Raw genomic sequence first — 23,326 nt, 5'->3', positions numbered from 1 at the left:
TAGAAGATTTAAGGTTGAATTCTTCCAAAATTTATTCTTAAATGTTGAATATACTACATAGGAGAAATACTCAATACTACTGTGTGATCTTCTTTTAACGTAAACTAGAAACTGTTTATTTATCACACCCAACCAGTTGAACCATATCCCTTTTTTTAAAGAGATTTCTTGAATCTATTTATTTATTTGACGTCAATCATATTTGTAGACCGTTTTCGTTACATTGATTACCTTAAGTACTAGTTCACTTAAATTCATCCTGCTTTATCTAAGTACAATATGTATGAGCATATAAATAGTTTTGAATAAATGGTTCTCCTAGTTGTCGTGGAGCGATACAGACAAGCGCGGAACAGACAAAACTCGGTTTTCCGAAGAAAGAAGCGTCAACAGGAAGACCGAGATCGCGAGGCGATGGAAAATCTGTACCACGTAAACGACACACGGAAGTCCTACGAGAAGCTTAATAGTTCGCGCAAAGGCTACGTGCTGCAAGCCTATATGTGCAAGGACTTGGACGGTAACCTTCTCACGAACGCGCGTGAGGTGATTGAGAGGTGGAAGCAGTACTATGACGAGCACCTCAACGGTGAAGCACCGGCCCCTGATCTTCAAGAAGTTGAGGAGGAGATCGGTCGGCTGAAGAACAACTAAGCAACTGGTGTTGATCAACTACCAAGTGAGCTATTAAAATACGGTGGTGAAGCACTGGCTAGAGCGCTGCACTGGGTAATTGCCAAGATTTGGGAGGAGGAGATATTACCGGATGAGTGGATCGAAGGTGTCGTATGCCCAATCTACAAAAGGGCGACAAGTTGGATTGCTGCAACTACCGTGCGATCACACTGTTGAGCGCCGCCTACAAGGTACTCTCCCAAATTATATGGCGCCGCCTGTCACCATTTGCAAGAGAAATCGTGGGGCAATACCAGGCAGGATTCATGGGTGCCCGCATACGACACAATCAATCGAGATCAGCTATGGCAGATTATGCACGAGTACGGATTTCCGGATAAACTGACGCGATTGGTCAAGGCGACGATGGATCGAGTGATGTGCGTCGGTCGAGTATCGGGGACACTCTCGAGTCCCTTTGAATCTCGAAGGGGGTTACGGCAAGGTGATAGACTTTCGTGTCTGCTATTTAACATCGCGTTAGAAGCCGTGATCAGAAGAGCAGGGATAGACACGAGTGGCACGATTTTCAGGAAATCCGGCACGGAACTTTAGGACGATGGCGGAAACGCACATCAGACTGAAGGCTGAAGCTAGGCGGATTTGACTTGCCAATTGGAAAATACATGAAAGGAAGAGGTTCTAGGGAAGACAATGTTAGCCTCCCACCCCGAGTTCAGATTGACGGTGACGAGGTGGTCAATGAGTTCATGTATTTGGGCTTACTGGTGACCGCCGAAAATGATACCAGCAGAGAAATTCAAAGACGCATTATGGCAGGGAATCGTGCCTACTTTGGACTAAGGAGGACGCTCCGGTCGAATAAAATTCACCGCCGCATGAAGTTGACTGTACACAAGACGCCGATTAGACCGGTGGTCCTCTACGGCCACGAGACCTGGACTATGCTCGTGGTGTTTTCGAATGGAATGAATCGTGAATTGCACCAGCTGCTGGGAGAACCATCCATCGTCCACATTTCAAAAAATGAGCGACTTCGGTGGGCTGGACACGTCGTAAGAATGCCGCACGATGACCCAGTGAAAATGGTTCAAGAAAGCGACCCACCAGGAACAAGAAGAAAAGGCGCGCAGCGGGCAAAGTGGATCGACCAAGTAGAAGGCGACCTGCGGACCCTTCGCAGACTACGAGGCTGGCGAAGTGTGGCCATGAAACGAGTAGAGTGTAGACGACTTTTTCGGACAGCAGAGGATTGGTAAGGTAAGGTAAGTTATCGTTACACGCGGAAACATTGTTTTATTTTGGTTTTTGACATTGTAAAGTCTGCAATTCATGACGCTCTTTTGATGTTTGGATGTTGATGAGCATACATCGAGCTTTATAAGATGGTAAATCAAGTATAGACCAACCTAAATTGCGGAGGGCATATCATAACTGCTTTTGTACTTACTCTATTTTTTCTTCATGTAGGGTAGAGAACTACTTCGGCCGAATCGTCCATTTTGGGCCTATCGAGCAGAAAACTTCAAATAAATTCATGATTTCAGAGTTAACAAGTCAATTATGCGTTTGGTACGATACTTTAGTTAATAAGCTACGGAACGAAGTCAATGAGAACGCGTGATATGAAGGTTAGCACCCATTATTCCCAAAAACAAAAGAAGCTCTCATACCGAATCCATTTTTATCTTCATCCGATAGGCCGAAGTGAATTCTTTGGCGTTTCAATGCGTTAGGCCGAGTTTAGAATTCGTAGGCCGAGTTTGGAGTCAAGAAGCAGTGTTAGACTTTTGACAATATCTCAACGATTGGTTTCTCTTTATCAAATCTTACGGTATATACGGAAAGGTAAATACATTTGGAAGCCATCAGTAATAATAACATTCCGTTTGGTTCTAAACTGCGCTAGATTAAGAAAGACTAAGTGCGGGCTTTGCTTAATAGGCCGGAAATGGGGTAGTTAACCCTATGATTGAAAAGGGAGACCAAACTATGCTGCGATATTCCAATATTGACCTGACATAAGCAATGTTCAACGTTTTTATCGCATACGGGTCATGAAAATTATAGCAAAAGCGTTTTATAAGGCCTAGCATGTTGTTGGCTCTGTTTATAAGTTATCTTATAATGATCCATGAATGTAAGTTTAGAGTCACACTTTTCAACATTCTGATGTCCTAAGGTAATTGTTATATTGGGTATGTTCCGTTTTCTAGTAAAGGTAATTGAGTTACATTTGTTTACATTTAGTTGTAGCAGGCTTTAGTTACACCAAGTGTGGAATATCTGTATTTAAGTTTTGAATGTGTTGTTGTCCTCGGCATTTATCAGACTTGCATTGGAATCAAATTCAAGAAACGCACGTATACTAACACGCATAGCATGTCTATTATATACGTTCTTCTTATGGAGGAAACCGAAGCCTTATATGGATTTCAACAAGTGGAAAAATTATTCATCAACCTGCTACGTGATCGTTTTTACTAATGCTCATTAATTTCTCATTAATTTTGTAGGTCGGTTTATGAATGGAAGTTTTCTCAGAACATTTATTTCAGCACTTTCGTTCATACTGATTACATACCACAAAAAAAATAAGGATCGGTTCTTTAAGCATGGCATACGCACATAAGTTTACAGAAATGCAATATTCAATTATGAACCACCCTAAACGCACGTGCAGGAGGGGTTTTCTCAGCTTGGCATAATCACTATTCAGCTTGTTTGTATAAATAATTGAAATGTTAATTGCTTGGAAACAAGTTTGCAATTACACGCAACCCTCCGTTCAGTAGCCAGTTCCATTCATGAAGATAATTTACTTCAAACGAGAACTAGTCGCATAAACTGCCCGGTTCACTTTTCTATCAGTAGGTTTAGATGCAAACGATGGTAGAAAAAAAATAAAAGAAAAGAAGCAGACAAGTAAGCGCACATAAAACAAATGATAGCATCGCGTGCTAACGCTAATTTCAGCCGAAAGCGATAAAATGGGAGCACACCTTTTTCTACAATCAACCCTGCAGCCCCCATTTCTATTGCTTCCATTTAAGCATAAAAGTACGAACATGAACTTCAAATGACAATTATCAATTTGTGACGTCCTGTGCGAGTTAAGTTTTGTAGCGTGCGCTGATCAATGTCGAGTCCCCACCCACTTTCGATAGTGCTAATGGTGATCATGCGGTGAATCAGCAGTCATGTTGTTTACTCGTCGAATTGACTCAATGTCAGTCAAACCGTTCGCGTTTACTTTACTGCACTTTTCATAAAATTGATTGATGTGTCTCTTTCTTCTGTTCGATGTATATTTCAGTTGTGCGCTTACTTGTCGATCGAATGCACGATCACCGGCGATGTTCTGGTGTCCCAGTAACTACGAGCGGACGAGTACGAATGTCATGAAATTAGTTAATCGCGAACGAATCGATGGATTAAGTGTGAGTTGTTTTATTTGCTTGGTGCTACGAAACCGACGGTATCTAACGATTACTAGAAAAACGCAGGCGTTGATCGACATTAAAATGTGGTAAGAGCAAACTACTCTACAATCAACTAACATGGTAGTTAAGGTTTTACGATCTATTTACGTATTGCCATCGTTTGTGCTTCGGTCGCATTCAAATGAGATTTGCTCTGTGTTAGCGACCGACGGCGAAAAGGGGAAACACGCTGGATTTTACTCCTAGCAGTAGAAGTTTTCGTGTACCCAAACCTTGCCTCTGTCTCTCTCTGTAATGGCGTGAATGAATGATTAAATAGCTTTTCTTCGCAGTTTTCTCGTAAAAGCCGGAAATTGAAGTATTTACGAGGCAAGCTAGATCTGCCCTGCAAGATATGGGTTCCGGACCCTGATTGATTTCCCCTCACCTTCCACCTTACCGAGGAAACAGCTGCCTATAGCGTAGGAATTGCCGCGGATTACCGGTTTTCGTGATTACCTTACAAAATACCAGGCTTATGGTGGTGAAACACAAGATCCTAACAGCAACCGTTGAACAACAACAACACAGCGTCCAAGATAAGCTCGAGAGTCCCGGAAAATATCGATTGAACATTTTCTAATTTTAGCTGGCGGCGATAAATAGTAGCGCGAGAGTCAAAATCTGCTAGGCATTCACGGCGAATCGAGCGAGATCGAACGACATTGCTGCTGTCCTTGTTCCGTTCACATTTACTGCTGTTGGCAGTTGAGAGCCATGTTATGTAAAGAATGACTTTTTCGTGTTCGAACCGAGTAGTGTGCGATGGGCAGGAGCATGCGCAAAGTGCCGGTGAAGGCAGTGGAATGGAGCGATAATGGCAATGCGACAAAAACCAGCCACTGCGGTCAGCCATGTTGGTTTCAAACGATGAGTGGTGTGTGTGTGTGCACACTGCCAGCCTGCTGGGATGGCTAATGTGGCAATCATGGCAACCGGTTTTTGTGATGGTAGTGGTATTGGAATTTTGAATTCGCTGCATCAGAAAACTAAATGTTCGAGTATTGGAATTTAAAACTGCGATCAGTGCGACCAGACTTTGATTCGTTGAGCTATTCTTGACATTGAACTTAAGCTGAATCTGACATTTCACATGATTTATTTTGAGAAAGTCACTTTCCAGCTTGAACCGAACCATCAGCCGCATGGCGTCATACTGCTTGCAGTGAGTGTTGGTGTATTCCCGCAGAAATTCCTTGACATGATTCTGGTTAGACTTTGCCAAGTCAGGTTTCGGTTTGCTACGTTGGTGCATTAGCAAATTGGAAGATAAATTTGCTTAATTAATTGCCAGTAGTTGAGATGTGAATTCTCTTACATAGTGGTGATATAATTTGCTTCGAGAAATTGCATACATTGTGTCAGTTTGTATCGAGAACATTTCCGCAGTGACCTTTGCAACTGTCAAATAAAAGAAACCGCGTCCATATAGAATGCAATTTATTGTTGAAAGTGTCAATAAGATTTCAATAAATATATTCTATGCAGAGAAACATGTGTTGATCGCTAGTAACAACTATTGAATGACGGAATCTATTGATTGTCCAAGTGTCAAGTTGAACATATTTGTTTTTTAACATTTATAAAGAGAATTGGCGATGTGATTCTGTGATCATATACATTATTGTTTTCATAATTGAATTACTTGTTTCTTCTAACTGATTAAGCCAATATAGTAGTAGTTTTGTAATTTCCTCTTTTTGAAGCTATTGCTACAGTTACACTAACAGTTAATGACAAGTTTAGAGGTAAAATGAGTCATAGCTAACTTTTTCTTAAATGTGATGTGAAACCGTTTTTGTTTTCGTTACTTTGAAATACATAATATGACTCGTACATTAGTGATCGATATTAAGTCTGTGCTAAACTGTCTGTAACTTCAAATATGTTGCAAGCTACCTTTTCATGATTATATGCTTTTGATTTATTGAGTAGGCATTTACCATTTGACACTGCTCTTCTTTCTAATAAGCTTGGGTCGGGAATATTTGGATTTTTTCCTCTGTTCGGGACCTAACACCACTGCGACCAGTAATTTGATCTATAGTAGTATATACCGTGTCCTTAGTTTAGTGCATGTCGTATTACTCCATCACTATTGAGAAATGATGAGGTATTCGATTTGTATACAGTTGTCCTGTTTGCATTTATCGCAAGGATCCGACTCTAATTGAACGGTTCCGCTTTATACCCTTCGGAGTGTTGAAACACCCTTTAAACCCCCCCCCCCCCTTTGTCAGTCAAAATTGGACTCCTTGGCAACAAAATTAAGAAATGAAATTGATAATAACCATGTATCAGAACCCTAGCCTTAACCTCTTCAAACTAGAGAACAACCAATAGAAGTTTAGGAACCACATAGATGAAGACTAACTAACTCCTTGTTTCAAGATCATCCTCCGTGGGCAAAGTCGAGTCTTGTCACTAAGATGTGTTCCTTGGATTATTGGAAAATGCTGTTCCCCTAGTTTGAAGTAGTAAGGACTAGGAATCGGTGGTAGATCTTACATTCCGTAACGGACCACGAAAAGGTGATCTAACCACGTTACGGGGCGAATATTTGGTTAAAAGCCAGCATATTTTGTTTACCAAAAAGTTAATGATAAATGCCCAATGCTTTGAATCTCTTAATTACAAACCTGGGTAACCTTAAATTTTCAGGAAATTTTATTATGCCCGGAAAAACATGGAATTCTAGCAAATTGTTAAATTCCTTTATCGAGCAATTTATATTGAAGTATGCCAGAGATCCTTCGGAGAAATTTTAAAATATTTAGTAATACATTATCTTTCTCGTTAGTCACTCTTACTCTTTGTATGAAATAATTGTGGAGTAGATTTATCTTCGGTAACAACATAAAATCTTATCCTTGAATTGTGTTTTTAAGGCTCTGGAATATGGATAATTTCTACAGATTTTTTTTTTAAATCTTTAACTCAATTAAATCAAACTTGCCGAAATTTCCAAGAATCTGGAAAGATAATAAAAATTCAAGACGACGGACATGGAATACATTTCAAGAACCCTGATTTAAAAAAATATATAAGCGCCATACAAATGTTTCAAATTATATGAATTTTAATTAATTAATTTGATAGGAATTTCGAAGGATCTCCAGGAATAATTTCAAGGGAATTCTGAGGTAAATATCATGGTTCGATTTTTTGGGAAAGTGAAATCTGAAGATTCCTTTCAAATTAGTTCCGATGAGCTCCAGACTCCAGGTGAAACGTTAGGAGAATTCCAAGGTAGTTTTGAGTAGTGTTCTAAGGGAATCCTCTGTAGGATTCGAAGTTAATTTACAAGAGAACTAAGCGGGGCATTCCAAGGCAATTCCAAAGAAAATTAAAAGAGGGTTCTGACTAAAACTTCAAAGTATATTTGAGGGGACTTTTTTTAAGGGTTTTGTACGGGGAACTGAAAGTGAATTCGAAGGAGAAATCCGAGATACTTATAAGTAGAATACAAAGAGAAGAAAAATAATCCGATGGGAATTTTGAAAAGAATTCAAGAACAGTTTGAGGATGATTCAGAATGTACTCTTAGGTGCATTGCAAAGTAGCATTAAGAAAATTTTCAGCGAAGTTTTGAGGTAATTTTCATGGAGAATTTCAAGTTTGTTACTGTAATCATGTTTAAAGAACTCAAAGAAGAGATCATTAGGAATCCTGAGGACTATTTCAAGGAACCGAAAACCTGCAAATTTTCGAAGACCTGGAAAAACCTGGAGAATTATGTTTAGCAAAATAAACAGTTGTCAAGGTTTTCAAACCATCATCAGAATGGTTGTATTCATTTTTTAAGCTGTTAATTGTTCAGGTAATGAGGACTGAATTAGAAAAGCTTGAAGATTATTATATTTAATGAATTCGCAGGCTTTGTAATGTTCCCAATATACCAAACCAAAAAGCCCGCTTTTAATAAAATAATAAAATATAATCAAAAGTGGTTTTATATCTTTATTTTAGCCTTGCATTTCAAGAAGGCTAGTTAGAGGGTATATTGGTTACTTGGGTATATCATCATTCGATGCCATCGATTTCACAAATATGCAATTCTCAATTTGTAAAATGGGTATATGTTCAATTATTTTTGTTTTAAAGTGTTTAAATATCAGCTTGTAGGATTTTAAATTTCATTCGTTTTCGATTTCAAGCAGCCATGGACGTGAAAATGGAGTATGTCATAAATCTGTATAAATTCGTTTGTTATCTTTTAGAAACTAAAATCTCGTCGAAAGAATGAATCATTTATTTTTCGTATCATTATAGAGATAAAAAACCATGCGTGGAAAATCCGATCAATATCAGAGCTCAGATGCATCACCATCACTCCAAAAGTGATGGAACTAAAACATGTGTGCCAGCTGTGGTTCATTATCGTGACAAATGTGGCTGGTAATTAAAGAAAATGGGAGAGAGATTTGAATTAAAGTTTGCTAAGTTGAAGGTTATATATGTAGCACAGACAAACAGACGTAACTCTTTGAAAAAGTTTTTCTTGAAAACATAGTATCTCAAAATATATGACCTCAGTAACGACATCTCTCGGGCTTCTCGCGGAAAACAAGCTTGCTCGCTAGCTCGCAAACAATATTGCATAAAAGTTCTATAGAATGTATAGAAACGTCAAAGTGATCAGATGCCAGCGCTGCGGCGAGTAGTTCGCGGAACTGATAATATTCAAATCAACCGTTAAATGCATGAACGAAGATACACAATGAAGTGTTACGTCTGTTTGTCTGTGTATGTAGTATATCTGGAATATACTGCTTTCAAAAAATCATGCAAGCGTTCAATTGTTATGGCCATTTTCAAAAGTGACAGTTATTCCGAATCACCCTGCGGAAAAATTACGTCATTATGACTTTTAAATTTGATGTTACATTTCAATTGATTTAGCCTGAATGGCTCTTCAACTTTAAATTATGTCATTAAGACTTTTACATTTGATGCTAAATTTCAATTGATGGCTCTTCAACTTCGATTAATTGATACATTTATTTTTAATTTAATTTAATTTAAAGTTGCGTATTGAGTCTCCATGCACAAATATAGGAACCTAACGCTTCTAACATACCGCAACTATAGTAGGAGCGTTTCCCCTACACACTTAGAAAAAATCATGTAAATTTAGGTGCTCTGAGACTGACATATACGAGCGTCAATTTTGACATAAAATTGAGTCATAGCAGAAGCAAAAATTACCTCAATCAAACGTACTTTTCGTCGAGAAACGATCTTTTCAGTCTTGAAGCACTTAATTTTACATGACATGTTTGTTTACGTCTCATCCTTTATGTAAGAAAATTAGTTATTTCTAAGTGTGTAGTTTACATTATTCCCCTTTTGGGGCATATTTCGATTGATTTGAAAAACTACTTCTAACTACATATAACTTAATCTACGTGCACGATCATGTATGATCTGGTGTTCAGATCGCAGACAGGCGACTATGACCCTCTCTAAAAGAACCGTTCTTCGTTCCTCCAGGGTCTGAACCCCAGCCAGGCAGTGGACCTTGGATTTGCGAGTCCGCAATAATGAGAACAGCTTTTCACCGAAATGCACATCTGCTATGTTTTAAGTACCTCTATGAACCTCATACTCTTTTTTATCGGTTGCCTTAAAAAAAATCCATGTTTGTTCAAGTGAGTGGAAAGTTATAAACAAATGAGCAATTTGTGCATGACAACCCTGTTTTTTTAGGGATAAGGAGGACTTTCTGTTGATCAGTGGGAACAGTGATCTTATCAATATGTTACACTTGGCGTTTGATTTGTCAGCTTACTGTCAAGAGTTAGTCCAAGGTAGACTACCTCTTTGGACCATTCCACCACTGAGCCAGTTAAGCGGATTTTATTATTCACAGAAGAGGGACAAGTCTAGGTGATTTTGAACGTGGAAAAATGATGACTTGAATCGTCGCCGCGTTGATACGAATCTTTCAGTTGTTGAAATACTCAGACAGGACATCGGAGGTTCTCTGAAGTTTGGCCGTTTGAGCCCCTCTATAGAGGATGGATGTGTCATCTTCGAGCAGAGACATCGTACCACCATCAGGGACATTCAGAATATCGAAGGTGAATAAATTGAAAAGGTTGGGCTCAAGGATACTTCCGTGCGGAACGTTCGCACCGATTTTGAAGGCATTTGATGCAATGCAATTCAGAGAGACTCGGATATCCGAGAGATAATTTTGAATGATCTTCACGAAAAATATCGCAAGACCGTATCGTTGTAACTTGTACACCATGCTATCATGCCATACATTATCAAACGATTTTTCAACGTCTAACAATGCCATGGTAGATGTTTTAGAAACAAACTTATTCGATCTGAGATTGCTTGTTACTCGTGAATGTTCACCAGGTCGATTGAAATTTCCGACAACCAAACTGCTCCTCGAGCAAGATATTACTTTTGACGTAGAATTATGTCTTTCGGCAATATTTTGGGGGTGTAATTTCAAAAAAAACCAAAATCAACTGTGCTACGAAAAGTGGTCAGTTTTTGATCATTTATAACTGTGTCAATAGAGGATGGATTTTAATTCTAAACAAGCCAATATATTGGAAATTTTTCTACGAAGCTGCTAAAATGAATACTTTTTCAATTTTCAATTGGTCACTATTGAAAATTACACAAATGTCCAACTGTTGAAACAAATGATCACCGCTTGCCTGCAGAAAGTGGTTTCCCTAACACAGTAGCCAAATATTGATACCGAGCACGTAATCCTACGTTCAATCTACGGTCGTGTCTTGGATACAACGTCTTACTTTTTTCCACTGATTTTCATAATCTGGATGTTTGATTAAGGATGTTGTCCAAACTTGCGGTCTTCTTGTTTTTAGAGAATGTGACATAAGCCGACAGTTGGAAGGGTGTTACTCAGAGAACTTTCTTTTTATTCTTCTGCTAATACAATTTTGGGTTTTGAAGATTCTATTTAATGACGATCTGAAATTCTTAAATGAATCATGTTGCACCTAATTTCGTTGCAATCTGGGATCACACCATCAAATAACAGACGAACATCAATCACGTAAAAATATAATTGAATGTGGTATGCTAACGAACCTTAGTTGAGGCAACTACTAATTGGTAGACATTCGTGCAATTTGTAGATGCATTATTTTTTGCAACAAAAAACTTAATTAAAATATTTAAAAAGTTGTAGGGTAAGTTTACCAGTTTTTGGCCCTTGTGGTTGCCTGATTTACCCAATATTATATACCAATTTTACTCACCAAATTTAAATCAATGATGATGATGATGATGATGATGATGATGATGATGATGTTGATGATGATGATGATGATAGTGGTTTACCACCCATTGTAGCACGGAAACTAAGTCCGACAGCAGTGGGCTCTCTTCTCTGTTTGTCTTGATCAAGCTCTGATTGTCCTCAACATGTCGGTGTATGAAGGGCCACAAACGGATTGGGTAGATCGATACGCAAAGTCGCCTATACGCATCTACAGAACAATAAAGAATCTCCTTTCAGCAACTTGATCAGCCAATTTGTCAAAAAGACAAGCCCCCAAAAAACGCCAAAATGTAACGAATGTTTTAAGCTCTTTGCAAACAGCAGCTTAAGCGCCACTCTCCGAATCGAGATCAAGAGGCCCGGCTGGAGGCTCTCTTCAGGGCAGGTCAATAATGCTCAAACACCGATCCCAATTGACGTTTACGAGGGCCTATTGAATTTGCTTCAAATAAAAGACAAACTAGTCTATTAAACCCTGTCACTCAAAGTGAAGGCATCAACTCTCCAAATCGAAAAATGAGCTACTAAGCTTTAGAGAAAGTTCAACGACTTTAAAGTGCACTATATTATAGGGGGTTTCAATCTTCTCTTAAAGCTAGGGTGACGTCACAACTATGTACAGGGAGTTCTTTGAGCTCATAAAAAAAAAGAAGTTTTGACCAGGCTTGCTTCCACTCACTTGCTATAAAAACATGATTTACTGAATTTTGAAATCATTAGATGTTATAATCATATTTTGTACTTGTTATATACAAAAAGAGGTTGAAATGCAAGTGTGAAACCTGTTAAATTCGCTTTCAGATAGTCACAATCAGCGATTTTACGACTCGCGAGCGCTCACTCTGAGTGAACGCTCACGAATCATAAAATCGCTCTTCTTGTATCTAACAAGCACAACATATCATTTCAACATCTAATGATTTCAAAATTCAAAAAATCATTTTTTTTTTATAGTAAGTGAGTGGAAGCAACCCTGGTTCTGACCTTGATTCGGTGGATCCAAAAGGGGCGATGACTCACGGGGTTTCCCACGGCGGATGTCAGCAGGCAGGCCACACAAACATGCAGTGGCACGGAAAAGGGTCAGATTCCTGTCGTGGACCTTCCGGACCGTGCTCCGATCCCGTAGCTGGTTCAAATCGGACGAACAGTATCCAACACGTGTTCGAGCAGTTGAAGCGTAATACCCGAGGCGCACCCAAGAAGAATTCAATGCAAGGCTAAAACATAACTTTTACCTTACATCTACGTCCAATAAAACAGTTAAAATTTATTTTAAATTTGAGCTAGTAACACTAGTTTACAAAACAACATAAAAAGTGTGAACTTTAGTGGTTGACCAACGTTTCTAATGCAAAATCCTACGCTGAATTCAATGCCGTGGTCAGAAAAAATTAAAGTAGAGCCATTTTTGAGATACACAAAAATTTTGATTTTTTGAATTTTGGACAAAAGTACGATTACTAAAATGTCAATATCTTTGGAACTAGTGCACCAATTTTAAATCTTTTTTTATGAAAGTGAAGCTAAATAAATTTGCTATCGTTTACTAGAATATTATGTCTTAATTAAAAATTTAATTTTGAAGTCATTTAAAAATTTACAGCATTTTATTTTTATTTTTCCTGCGAATTTTTCATAAAAATCTTGTTTTAATCAACATTTTTAATGACTATTGGCTGGGATAAAAAGATTCAAAAAATCATTCCATAATTTATATTTAAAGTCCATTAAAAACTGGAGAAAATGAGCCTTTAATGGATGAAATCGGTTGGAAATTGTCGAAGTTATGAATTTTTTTTGTAAAATCATGGAAATTGAATGTTCCAAGATTGGCCGTTGTCCCGCTCCTAGGTTCATGCACCACTTCCAGTAAGCCTTTCTGCGGACGTGTACGCATACGGTGCATTTCACTAACACTACCAGCTGTCACGCAAAATTAAATGGGATATTTTCAACAATATAATAATTTACGCTAGTGTTTGTGAGACCGCTCGGCGAGAACCTAACGCAACCAACTCAATTTGAAAGCTTTCTTTCTTTAACATTGCTTAACGATGTATACGACAAAACGTGAATTCAAGTGTAAAAATGATCCTCAAAAGTTTTGTTACGCGTGTGGCAACTATATATTTACAAAATCGGTCAATTTCACTGCTTCGTTGCAAACTGCATAGAGGCTTTATTTTAAAATTGATCCTGGAGACTTTGACGAACCGTGGATTCCAAAAGTATTATGTAGTTCGCGCAAAACGTGCTTGGCTGGTGGATGTCAGGCGCAAGGTAAATTGATTTTTTGAATAACTTTCATATAAACAATTTATGTACAGCATGGTAGTGCTTTGTTCTTTCCTGATCGACATTATCTTACTTCATCTATTTTTGATAAGTGTTAATGTCTTACTTACTAACTCACTTATTTGTTATCTGTCAGTCGCTATTTGTCCTTTGACATGCCCACCATATGGCGTCGACCGTTTTGTCATGCAACGGATTGTTATTTCTGCTTGACAAAAGTTAAGCAACAAGGACGTCACAAAACAGTTGAGTATCCACAAGTGGCTTCTATGACAAAACCTGTTCCACATTCAAGTTCGGTCCTGTATCCTGTTTATCCAAAGCGGAAACGAGCGCCCTCTGTTGAATCGACCGTTGCAAAAAGTGAGGAGGAATTCAAGGAGGAATGCGAGGAAGACTTCGAGGTGGAATTGGAAAGAAACCCAAAACTGTTTACACAATCCGAATTTAATGATTTGGTGCGAGATCTAGACTTATCGAAGGAGAAATCCGAATTGCTGGCATTACGCTTGAAAGAACACAACATGCTGAGCAAGGAGGTCAACATTTCTTGTCACAGGAATCGTCACAAGAAATTTGACCAATATTATTCTACAAAGGATAAGGCATGTTTTTTGTCACAATTGGTAAAGACAACGTAAAAAATGATCCTTGTCTTTGAAGATACATTTCCTACATTCTCACATGGATTTTTTCCCGGAAAATCTTGGTGACGAGAGTGATGAGCACGGCGAACGTTTTCACCAACAAATGAAGATGATGGAACGTCGTTACCAAGGGTTTTGGGATGAAGCAATGATGGGTGACTATTGTTGGTTTCTGATTCGAGAAACAAGTTCAAAACATCGAATACAAAGTCATTCGATTCTCAATCATTTTTAATAAAACCTAAATAAATTTCTTTTGTATCAACTCGAATTTAAATCCTGATATGCCTTAATCAAATTGATATGTAGAGAAATTTTTTTTTTTTTTTTTTTTAATCTTTATTTTAGAGATTTTTAGCCTGAGGCTAGTTCATCTCTTAATGTAGAGAAAAGAATCTCCCATGAAAACTTTACATGCGATTTGGATGCTTACAACGATACCTAGAAAAGGAACTCTAAAGCTGAACAGCTACAACATTGTATTTCAGCAACATTTTTAAGTGTTTTACAAAAATGCTCATAACTTCGACAATTTCCGACCGATTTCATCCATTAAAGGCTCATTTTCTCCGGTTTTGAATGGACTTTAAAAATAAATTATGGAATGATTTTTTGAATCTTTTTATCCCATTAAAAATGTTGATGTAAACAAGATTTTTATGGAAAATTCGCAAGAAAAATAAAAAAAAATGCTGTAAATTTTTAAATGACTTCAAAATTAAATTTTTAATTAAGACATAATATGCTAATAAACGATAGCAAATTTATTTAGCTTCATTTTCATAAAAAAGATTTAAAATTGGTGCACTAGTTCCAAAGATATTGACATTTTAGTAATCGTACTTTTGTCCAAAATTCAAAAAATCAAAATTTTTGTATATCTCAAAAATGGCTCTACTTTAATTTTTTCTGACCACGGCATTGAATTCAGCGTAGGATTTTGCACTGGAAATGATCATCACCTTACCGAGTTCAAAAATGCTGTAAACTAGTGTAATTAGCTAGTCCCTTTTGGAATAAACATTCAAAAATATCGGAAAGGCTTGAATAAAAATTAAGGCAGGGTCAAGGATAAATTTAATGCAAACTTGGCATAGAAGTGCACGCGGAGTGTTTCTTATGGGAAAAATGCTTGAATTACATATCCGTTTTTGAGCAATAGGGTAGGGTGGGTCAATTTCAATTTCGCGGGACTATTTTGAAGTATGCATCGAAAATGCATGGGGGCTTCAGATAGCCTAGTCAGTACAGGTATTACGAAGACCGGTCGAGGAAACCTTTCTGGTTGGAAATTTGCTTGCCACACAATATTCAAATCATGTATTGATTGGCAGAGAAAGCTCTCATTAATAACTGTGGAAGTGCATCTAGAACACAAAGTTGAGAGCTGGTAAAACGATCCAAAGGAAGCGTAAATAGCCTAGAAGAAGACGAATGGAAAAATACATGGGAAATAGAAAGAAACTATTAATTTGGTTGTCTTAAATTCACACATTTCTCAATTTATCCTACACAGGCAAAAAAAAACAATTTTAGACTTGACCTTCTCCAATTTTCATGATACTTTGCGTAATTGTTTGTCATGGTCAATAATTTGAATTGAAAATCGGCCATTTTGAATGCGTAGAATGCTTCAAAATTAAGTATGTGACATATTTCAACAAATCATAACTCGAAAACATTACTTCCAATCGAGTTGACATCTGAGACAAAGCTGTAGGAAAAATAATTGCTCTAAAAAAATAACCTCGGCTAAAAATATCGAATATTTTCTATTGAAAAGCTTATAAAAATTAATATCTTCTGGGAAAATATTTAGTTGAACACTTGCAAATTAACAAAAAAATATGGCACAACAATTTTTGGGGTATTTTTTGAGCGCTTTGTTTAAACAAACTTTTTGTAAATTTTTGAACAGAAAACGATTTTGAAAGTTTAAAACTATTTTTGGAGCAAAATTTTACACGAAAAATTGCTTAAACAAAATGTTCAAAAATAAGGCTAGAAGTTTTGGTTGAATGATTTTTGTTAATTTTAAGCCTCCAACTCCAAAGTCTCACAAAACTCCAACTCCAAAGTCTCACACTTTTTTGGATGTTTGACCCAAAACTAGCTGACATTTTTTATCGTGTATATTTTTTTCTGGAAAGGAATTCTTTTTCCTAACAACTTTGTCTTACTCGCTTAGAAATTATTACCGACCTCGCTAATTTTTTACCGAACTTTCAAAAGTTCTAAAAGTAAAACTGTGACCCTCATTTAATAAGTTGTTTCACTACATTTATATTTACTATCAGCGTTGTTTAAATAATCAAGTCTTGCCATTGTAGTGTAGTTTTCCTTGATGAATTAGCCAAAGGCTAAAAATCTCCCTTATGAAGATTAAACAAATTGTTTAAGCCTTGAAACTATTAAAATGCCAGATTTTTACCGAACTGTTTTACCGATGTCGGTAATCATTTCAAAGTCTACAGGCATCATGTCGATCAGAAGTGACGTTTTCGAGTTATTATTTTTTGATAAATATCAAATACGCAAATTTAAAGTTTTTTGCGTGATTCAAAATGGACCAGTTTAAGCTCAAATGTGAATGATTGACCATAACATACAAACAACATACAGAGTTTCATGCAAATCGGAGCTAGTGTTGAACTGCTCCAATTAGTATATTTCAAGACTGAGTCAAATTTTCATGGATTTTCCTCATATTCAAGAAATTTTTCCTGGTTATCCAGATACTCAGACGGACAACCCTAATAGAAGAATTTGTATGATTATTTCCCTTAACGACCTGTTCGGACTATAATCCAAACCATTTGTGGAATATTATTTGCTTACGTTTTTTTTTATTTATTTTGAAGTGCAGTTTGACATTAAATTTTTGGACTCCTTTTTGCAAATTCTAATTTACTTGTTTAAAATGAAGTTTACATCCTCATCAAATTAGTTCAAATGTGCTAATGCTGCCGACGCCAGGCCAGGGAGGCAGCTCCCACACCTGAACCCTATCGACCCATCAACTCATGAACCGGGGACCAACTGCAACAAAGATGTTATGCCTCAGAACATCCCGGCGGCTCCGACTGGTATTGAACCCAGGCCTGCTGGGGTGAGGGGTAATCGCGCTTACTACTACACCACAGGCGCCGCTATTTTTTAATATTGTTCAGCAGAGTTTTAATTATAATATTAACGACAGGTAATTAAGTTGAAATTAGGCCTAGGATAAACTACATTCTGAACAAACTTGAATAAATATATGTCGAATATGAATTCTTATAAGAATCCTAATACCATCACTTGAAGCTTGAATATATTTTTCGGAAAACGTTCCGCTGAGGGGCTCGACAAATTTTGCATCATTATTGTCAGAGGTAAAATTTCCTGCAAAATCATTTATCATACCAAGCATCTTCTCAATTAGCTAACCAGGTGGATAGAAAAAGCAAAGATTTATTTTCATAATTTCCATCGTTCATCCCCTCGCAGTCAATCTTATATGATTGTGAGTTGCAAAAAGTTCCCAGTGTGTTAGCTTTTCATTCCGTGAAAGCTTTTAAAAAGCTACTTCGCTTTCAAGGTGTTGGTAAGCACACAATCATGGAGTGGAAGCCATATTGCCTTACCAACACAGATGTCGACAGCCCAGCCGGCAAAGTATTGTGCAAGTGAAAACGGTGTCTTAGCAAGGGTGAGGGGTGGCTCCGCTGCCTGAGAGAAAGAGCCATGCGGGAGAGCAGAAAACTAATGGCACAATACAAAGAAAGGAAAGCAGCATGGAGTGCGCCTGCAAAATATCGACGAAGCCATTTAGAAGAGCGAGAGAAAATGTTAATCTTAGTAAATGACATCGAGCAGACGATTGGAGAGCGCTCCGTGCTGGTGGTTTGCTAACGGACGACGACGAAGACTGGTGGCTGCCATATCGGATCAATAGTAGAAGAATTCCAAGACGCTTTTTACTTAAGCTGATTGAATTTTTCTACTTGAGAAGTTTTTTTTTGCTGTTTACTGATATCTTTTTTTTTTGTTCGTCTTGATTAAACTACTGCTCTGATCGGAAAATTGGATCGCGTGTGTGTGCCCCTGGTGTTGTTGAGCGGAAGTGAATCAATGAGCGACCGTGAGCTTGGTTGATTGCGTGTGAAAATATGAGGATGAGATGGCAGATAGAACTGGTGGAAAACGTGACTGATCTGACTTATCGATTTCTATCGTTTCAGATCTGTGTGGTGTCGGAGGAGGATGAAATGGCCGGTGCGTTGATTGCAAAGTTGTTTGAAAAGGTACGTATTTGCATGAATTTTGTTTGCTTTCGATCTATGCCTTGGTAATGGGGAACGGCACTACCGACGGCGCTTCGTTTTGATTTACCGACGGTAAGAGAACACTTGCAGTTAGCTATGTAGTTGAATTATTTTTTATCATGCTATCACTTACTATCACTGCCGAAGACTGAACTGAGCTACCAATGTGCTTTACACAAGGTTTAGTAAAGAAATAAACGAATCGACATGCTAAAAATCTCTAAATGGTCTAAAGAAACTCAAACTGCCCGCAAATGTGCATGTTGACACATTTCTGTCAATTTATCAGTAGAACCAATAGACCTCACCAAAATCGATTACTCAACCCACGCGGTTCCCTGGGGAGTTCGATTTTCTCGCTCCAATTCTGCCCAGCCACCCTGCAAGGAGGCCATATTCTGGAAAATTAGTCACATCACATTGAATTTCCCGCGCAGCTAATTAATTTTCTTCCAATTACCGTTCTCGCGCGTTCGCTGCAAATCGCGCAAATGTTTAGCGCGACACGTCGACTCTAGGAACTCGAGTAGATCTTGAGCTAGTGGTTAGTTTTTGCATCTTGCGATCAGTTTCCCCAGTGAGGTCCAAGTGGTTGCATCCCAGCCGCGGAGAAGGGTCAACTCCAAAGCAGGTGCCATTTAGCGTCAAGTGTCAATTTGTCAGCTGATTTTATAGGAGCCATTTGCAACCGGTGGACGGTTCACGTGAAGGTAAGTACCCGACAAATGCAATAATTTAGCTTTGCAGTGTACCAATTAGGATAAAAAGGGCTATCAGTGATGTTAATGTCAGGTGCAATTTAAAATCTCATGAAATATGTGGCCCATTATCATGATTCCTCCCTCCCACGTAGCTTCCTTTGAAGTTCGTTCTGCCGAGCTGTGTGTGACAATTTTTCGCCTGCAATTTTTACAACCCTCTCTGAAGACGCTCCCGCACTTCACATCCGAAAGCTCCACTGGGTCAACGGTGGAGCACTTCCAAAGATTTGTATGCGCTGTTTTTATTTTTATTCGTTTAGTCAGACATACCTCGTCGCGCGGTTCCCTTTCGTTGCATGCTTGGTGCTTTACTCTTTACTGTTTTTACAACCCGTCAAAATACATATAAATATAGATGTTTATATGGGGCGGCGAGGATTGATAAATTGCCCGAATGGATTGGACACCGCTCTCGAGTTGTTTGGGTTACAATCGTTTGTTTCATTACGTTTCTTCATCGCATGCAAATCAAGTCACGTGAATCACGCCTATAAATTTGCATAATTTCGGTTACATTCCATTCCTTCGATATAGGGGGTTTAAGCAGTAGGTACGGCACACATTTCTATTCCAATGGAGATCCCTTCAACGACCCCCACATTCCAACCAGCAGCAGCGGTTTGCATTTTGCCAATGTTCACCTTAAACGAAGAAGATGTATTCTGTATTTTGTGTTTCCCTCCATTTTCAGCTGAATGGGTCACATCTATATGCTGATGAGCGTATCACATCACCGCACTATTAAATGACATCCTCTTTGTCGCATCGCGCACCCCCATCCACACGAAAAAAAAAAAAATAACGTAAATTGCATGACAGCAGCACGGTAGTTTGGTACCGCATGCTGTGCTACAGCCCCCACCAGGAAGCAGAAATAACGCCACGGGGAAAGTTCCGATCCCAACGACCCTCGAAGGGAAAAAATGTGTAATGTAAAGAAAAAGAGGAGGAAATCACGTCAACTTCAAAATGTGGCCCACGGAACCCAAAGGGAAAGTCTCCGGGTGCGTGTGTGTGTGTGCGCTCGATGGTACTATCAAAAAATAGAGCACAATCTTATCATAATTTAGGTTTCGTTTTCACGTTGACGTAGGGGCACATTGGCCTGGCCTGGTCGCTGTTGTTTGGGACAGGGGTGCAGTGTGAATGAGTTTTTTTTTTATCATTCATGATAAGGTTTGAATGTTGTGCATATGGATTGGATCTAGACTAATTTGAGGATTTGAGATGAAATTTTGATGTTAATAGCTGGTATTGTTAAAATAATCTTGGCAGGGATGAAACAGCCAAGGACTAAACTATGTATTTTGACACTGGACGTATATGAACTTAGCAACAAGATAGAGCTTATATTATGTCCTATTGGTTGTATCATCGGCATAATCGAATCAATTTTTGCGCTCAAACATATAACACGTTCTAAACATTTTTAGGAGAATTTTTTTCTATAAAATTGAGCCATAGATTTTAGAGGGCAGAGTACAAATCCACCTTGGAAAAATGAGCGAATGGTTCAATGCTGTGGAAGTGACGAGTTATAAAATTTTTAACTGTGCCTCAAAATTCGATCATAATCAGCACTCATTTTACTTATTTTTGGGTCACCAAATCCGAATCTGTAATCAGATTGAGGGCGATTCAAATATTACAGTCTCACCTAAATAAAGCTAAATTAATTAATTATTACAGTCTCAAATTTTTCGATTTTATTTAACCCCCTTCCTGTGTTACGCTTTTTCCCATAACTATTACATTAACTGTCTCATGTAATCTAGGACACTCTCCGCCCTACAAGAGTGTACGTCATATTTGCGTTAAATGAACGATTTAGTATCATAATAATTATTTTATGAAAACAAGAAACTGTTTAAAATTATCTACATTTAGACTTTTGCGACAAACTATGCAGTTTTTTTTTTATCGCAACCACAACTTTCGTAGAAATTATAACACCTGATTCTTGTTCAGCGAATACAAATCAAGTATAAATGCTAACTTCTGAATATTGATTTGCATAAAAATCTGCATGAGCATCTTCACCCCGAAATGGAAAATTTGCATTTTTAATATCACTTTAATTCTAAAAAATAATCAAAACATGCAATTTAAAAACCACATTCTTTCTTTAGAAGAGCGTTTGGTAATACAGGTTTATGTGCCAAACATATAGTTGAAAAAAAAAATCAGGTTTATCTATAAAACGTGATCAACTTTCGTAAGTTTTACGGTATCTGTCATGGATACTATGTGGAATTAAATGGCAAATTATGTAGTTTAATTGTTTGATAGACATAATTAAGACGTTCTGAAAAAAGAGAACCAAATTTGACATGATTTACTGATTAGAATCGATGCCAGATGAAGTGAAGTAGGGGCCTTAAAAAATCTTATATCTTAATATGGCTGTAAAGATTTGTCACTTTGTTGAAACAGAATCTAAATGCAGCAATATGAGGGATTCGATAACTGTCATTGTCAATGTTTTCCCCTGCTTTTATTACCTAACCCGGATGTTCCGGTGACCATAGCCAACATAATATTCGAATATTATATGATAGCCCGCTATGAGTAATTGGTACCCAATACTAACGTAGAACTACTGCTGTTTAAAATGTAAATTCAAGCATTACTGATTTTTGGCTCCGCAAAGTATCACACGCAACTGAGCCTAGTAAATAAACGAACTAGTTAAAAAAAATTCAATGTGTCATACGACCATTTTTATAAGAGAGCAGATTATGACCTCTGGATCTGGTATTTGGGGATTTTTTTTTACATTATCAGACAGGTTTGAGCCGAAGGGCATCAGAATTTTATGAAATTTTACCAACAAGGTAGAGTTTATGAACATTTTGGATGGATAGTATTCCCGGAAAATTTTAGTTGAAGTTTTTGGATTTTCCCGTACATCGATGAAAATTCACAACTCATCGTAAAAAGAATCGTCAGTTTTTTGTTCATATCCAAAAAACGGAAAAAGACAAAGAAAATTAAATTTTCACCAGTAAAAGATAAGAGTTGAAAGCAAGAAAAAGTTTGGAAAACTATTTTCACTAATCAGAAAATTATTTTCGTGTTTTTCTTTGCAGTTTTCCTTCACCGCTAAAACGGTAAACGTTTGTAAGATTATATTTTAAATGGATTGCTGTGATAATTTCCTTATCATTTCAATATGAAACATTGTTTCTATAATTATTTCCTGCATGAGCTATCAATTTTCAAAGTATGTGATGTCCGCGACAGCTTCACAAATCATTATTTTCGGGAATATTATCCAACTAAAATATTTTGAATTACCCTTATTGAAAAACAATATCCCAATTTGAAACATCCGGGAAAGGTCACTAGCCACGAAAAAATATATCAAATTCAATATTCAATGTTCTGTTTCATGCACATTAATTTATCAATTTATCACGGTGTGTATATGAAGAAACATTGTTTAAAAAAACCATAGCGTAATCTATCACTAATTGAAATCTAGCTTTTTCCCCTCAACTTGACACCTGTTTTGAAAATAATCCACCGATTGGAACAACTTTTATTCTTATTTTTTTTGCTACATATCCATACCCAAGTAACAATTCTGGTTTTATGAGGGTCCTGTAGATCATGATTTACGCTTATAGAATGCAATACAACCTCAATAAAGCTGGCAATGATTCTTGGGTAAAGTAAGGACCAAACTTGTTTAAACACAAATTTTGTTACTACCCCGAGACCGTGCAAAGTTGCTTGTTAGTTTAACTTACGAACCAATGAAAGTTTCTAGGGCTAAACTTGATCTTCTTAAATTAATTTAAGGCCTTTAAGGTTTTTGACAATCCTGGCTGTTGAGTTTCTGTGCTCGGAATCTTGGAAATTTTTCAATTTGAATTTATTAAACAAAAAATACGTACTCATATCTGGATATCATTGC

The 23,326-nt window shown here is 37.5% G+C and overlaps 1 protein-coding gene and 1 long non-coding RNA gene across 2 annotated transcripts in view; both read left to right on the top strand.

The window, feature by feature from the left end:
- Positions 1 to 309: 309 nt before the first annotated feature.
- Positions 310 to 1,895, top strand: LOC135706439 (uncharacterized). The gene is made up of 2 exons (XM_065228047.1): positions 310 to 546; positions 1,356 to 1,895. Exons 1-2 carry the CDS (start codon positions 310 to 312, stop codon positions 1,893 to 1,895), a joined length of 777 nt encoding a protein of 258 aa, XP_065084119.1.
- A 2,120-nt stretch (positions 1,896 to 4,015) lies between these two features.
- LOC135706453 (uncharacterized) overlaps positions 4,016 to 23,326 on the top strand; it is a 315,707-nt gene continuing 296,396 nt past the window's right edge. The window contains exons 1-2 of the long non-coding RNA XR_010518169.1: positions 4,016 to 4,165; positions 18,563 to 18,625. This is a non-coding gene — a long non-coding RNA (uncharacterized LOC135706453). The remainder of the gene's footprint in view (positions 4,166 to 18,562; positions 18,626 to 23,326) is intronic.

Source organism: Ochlerotatus camptorhynchus, unplaced genomic scaffold (assembly GCF_037179485.1).
Source record: "Ochlerotatus camptorhynchus isolate MF236.1 unplaced genomic scaffold, CSIRO-AGI_Acam_v1.1 ptg000278l, whole genome shotgun sequence".
NCBI lineage: Eukaryota > Metazoa > Arthropoda > Insecta > Diptera > Culicidae > Ochlerotatus > Ochlerotatus camptorhynchus.
The sequence above is the reverse complement of the archived record's forward strand: the minus strand, read 5'-3'. Positions and strand labels throughout refer to the sequence as shown.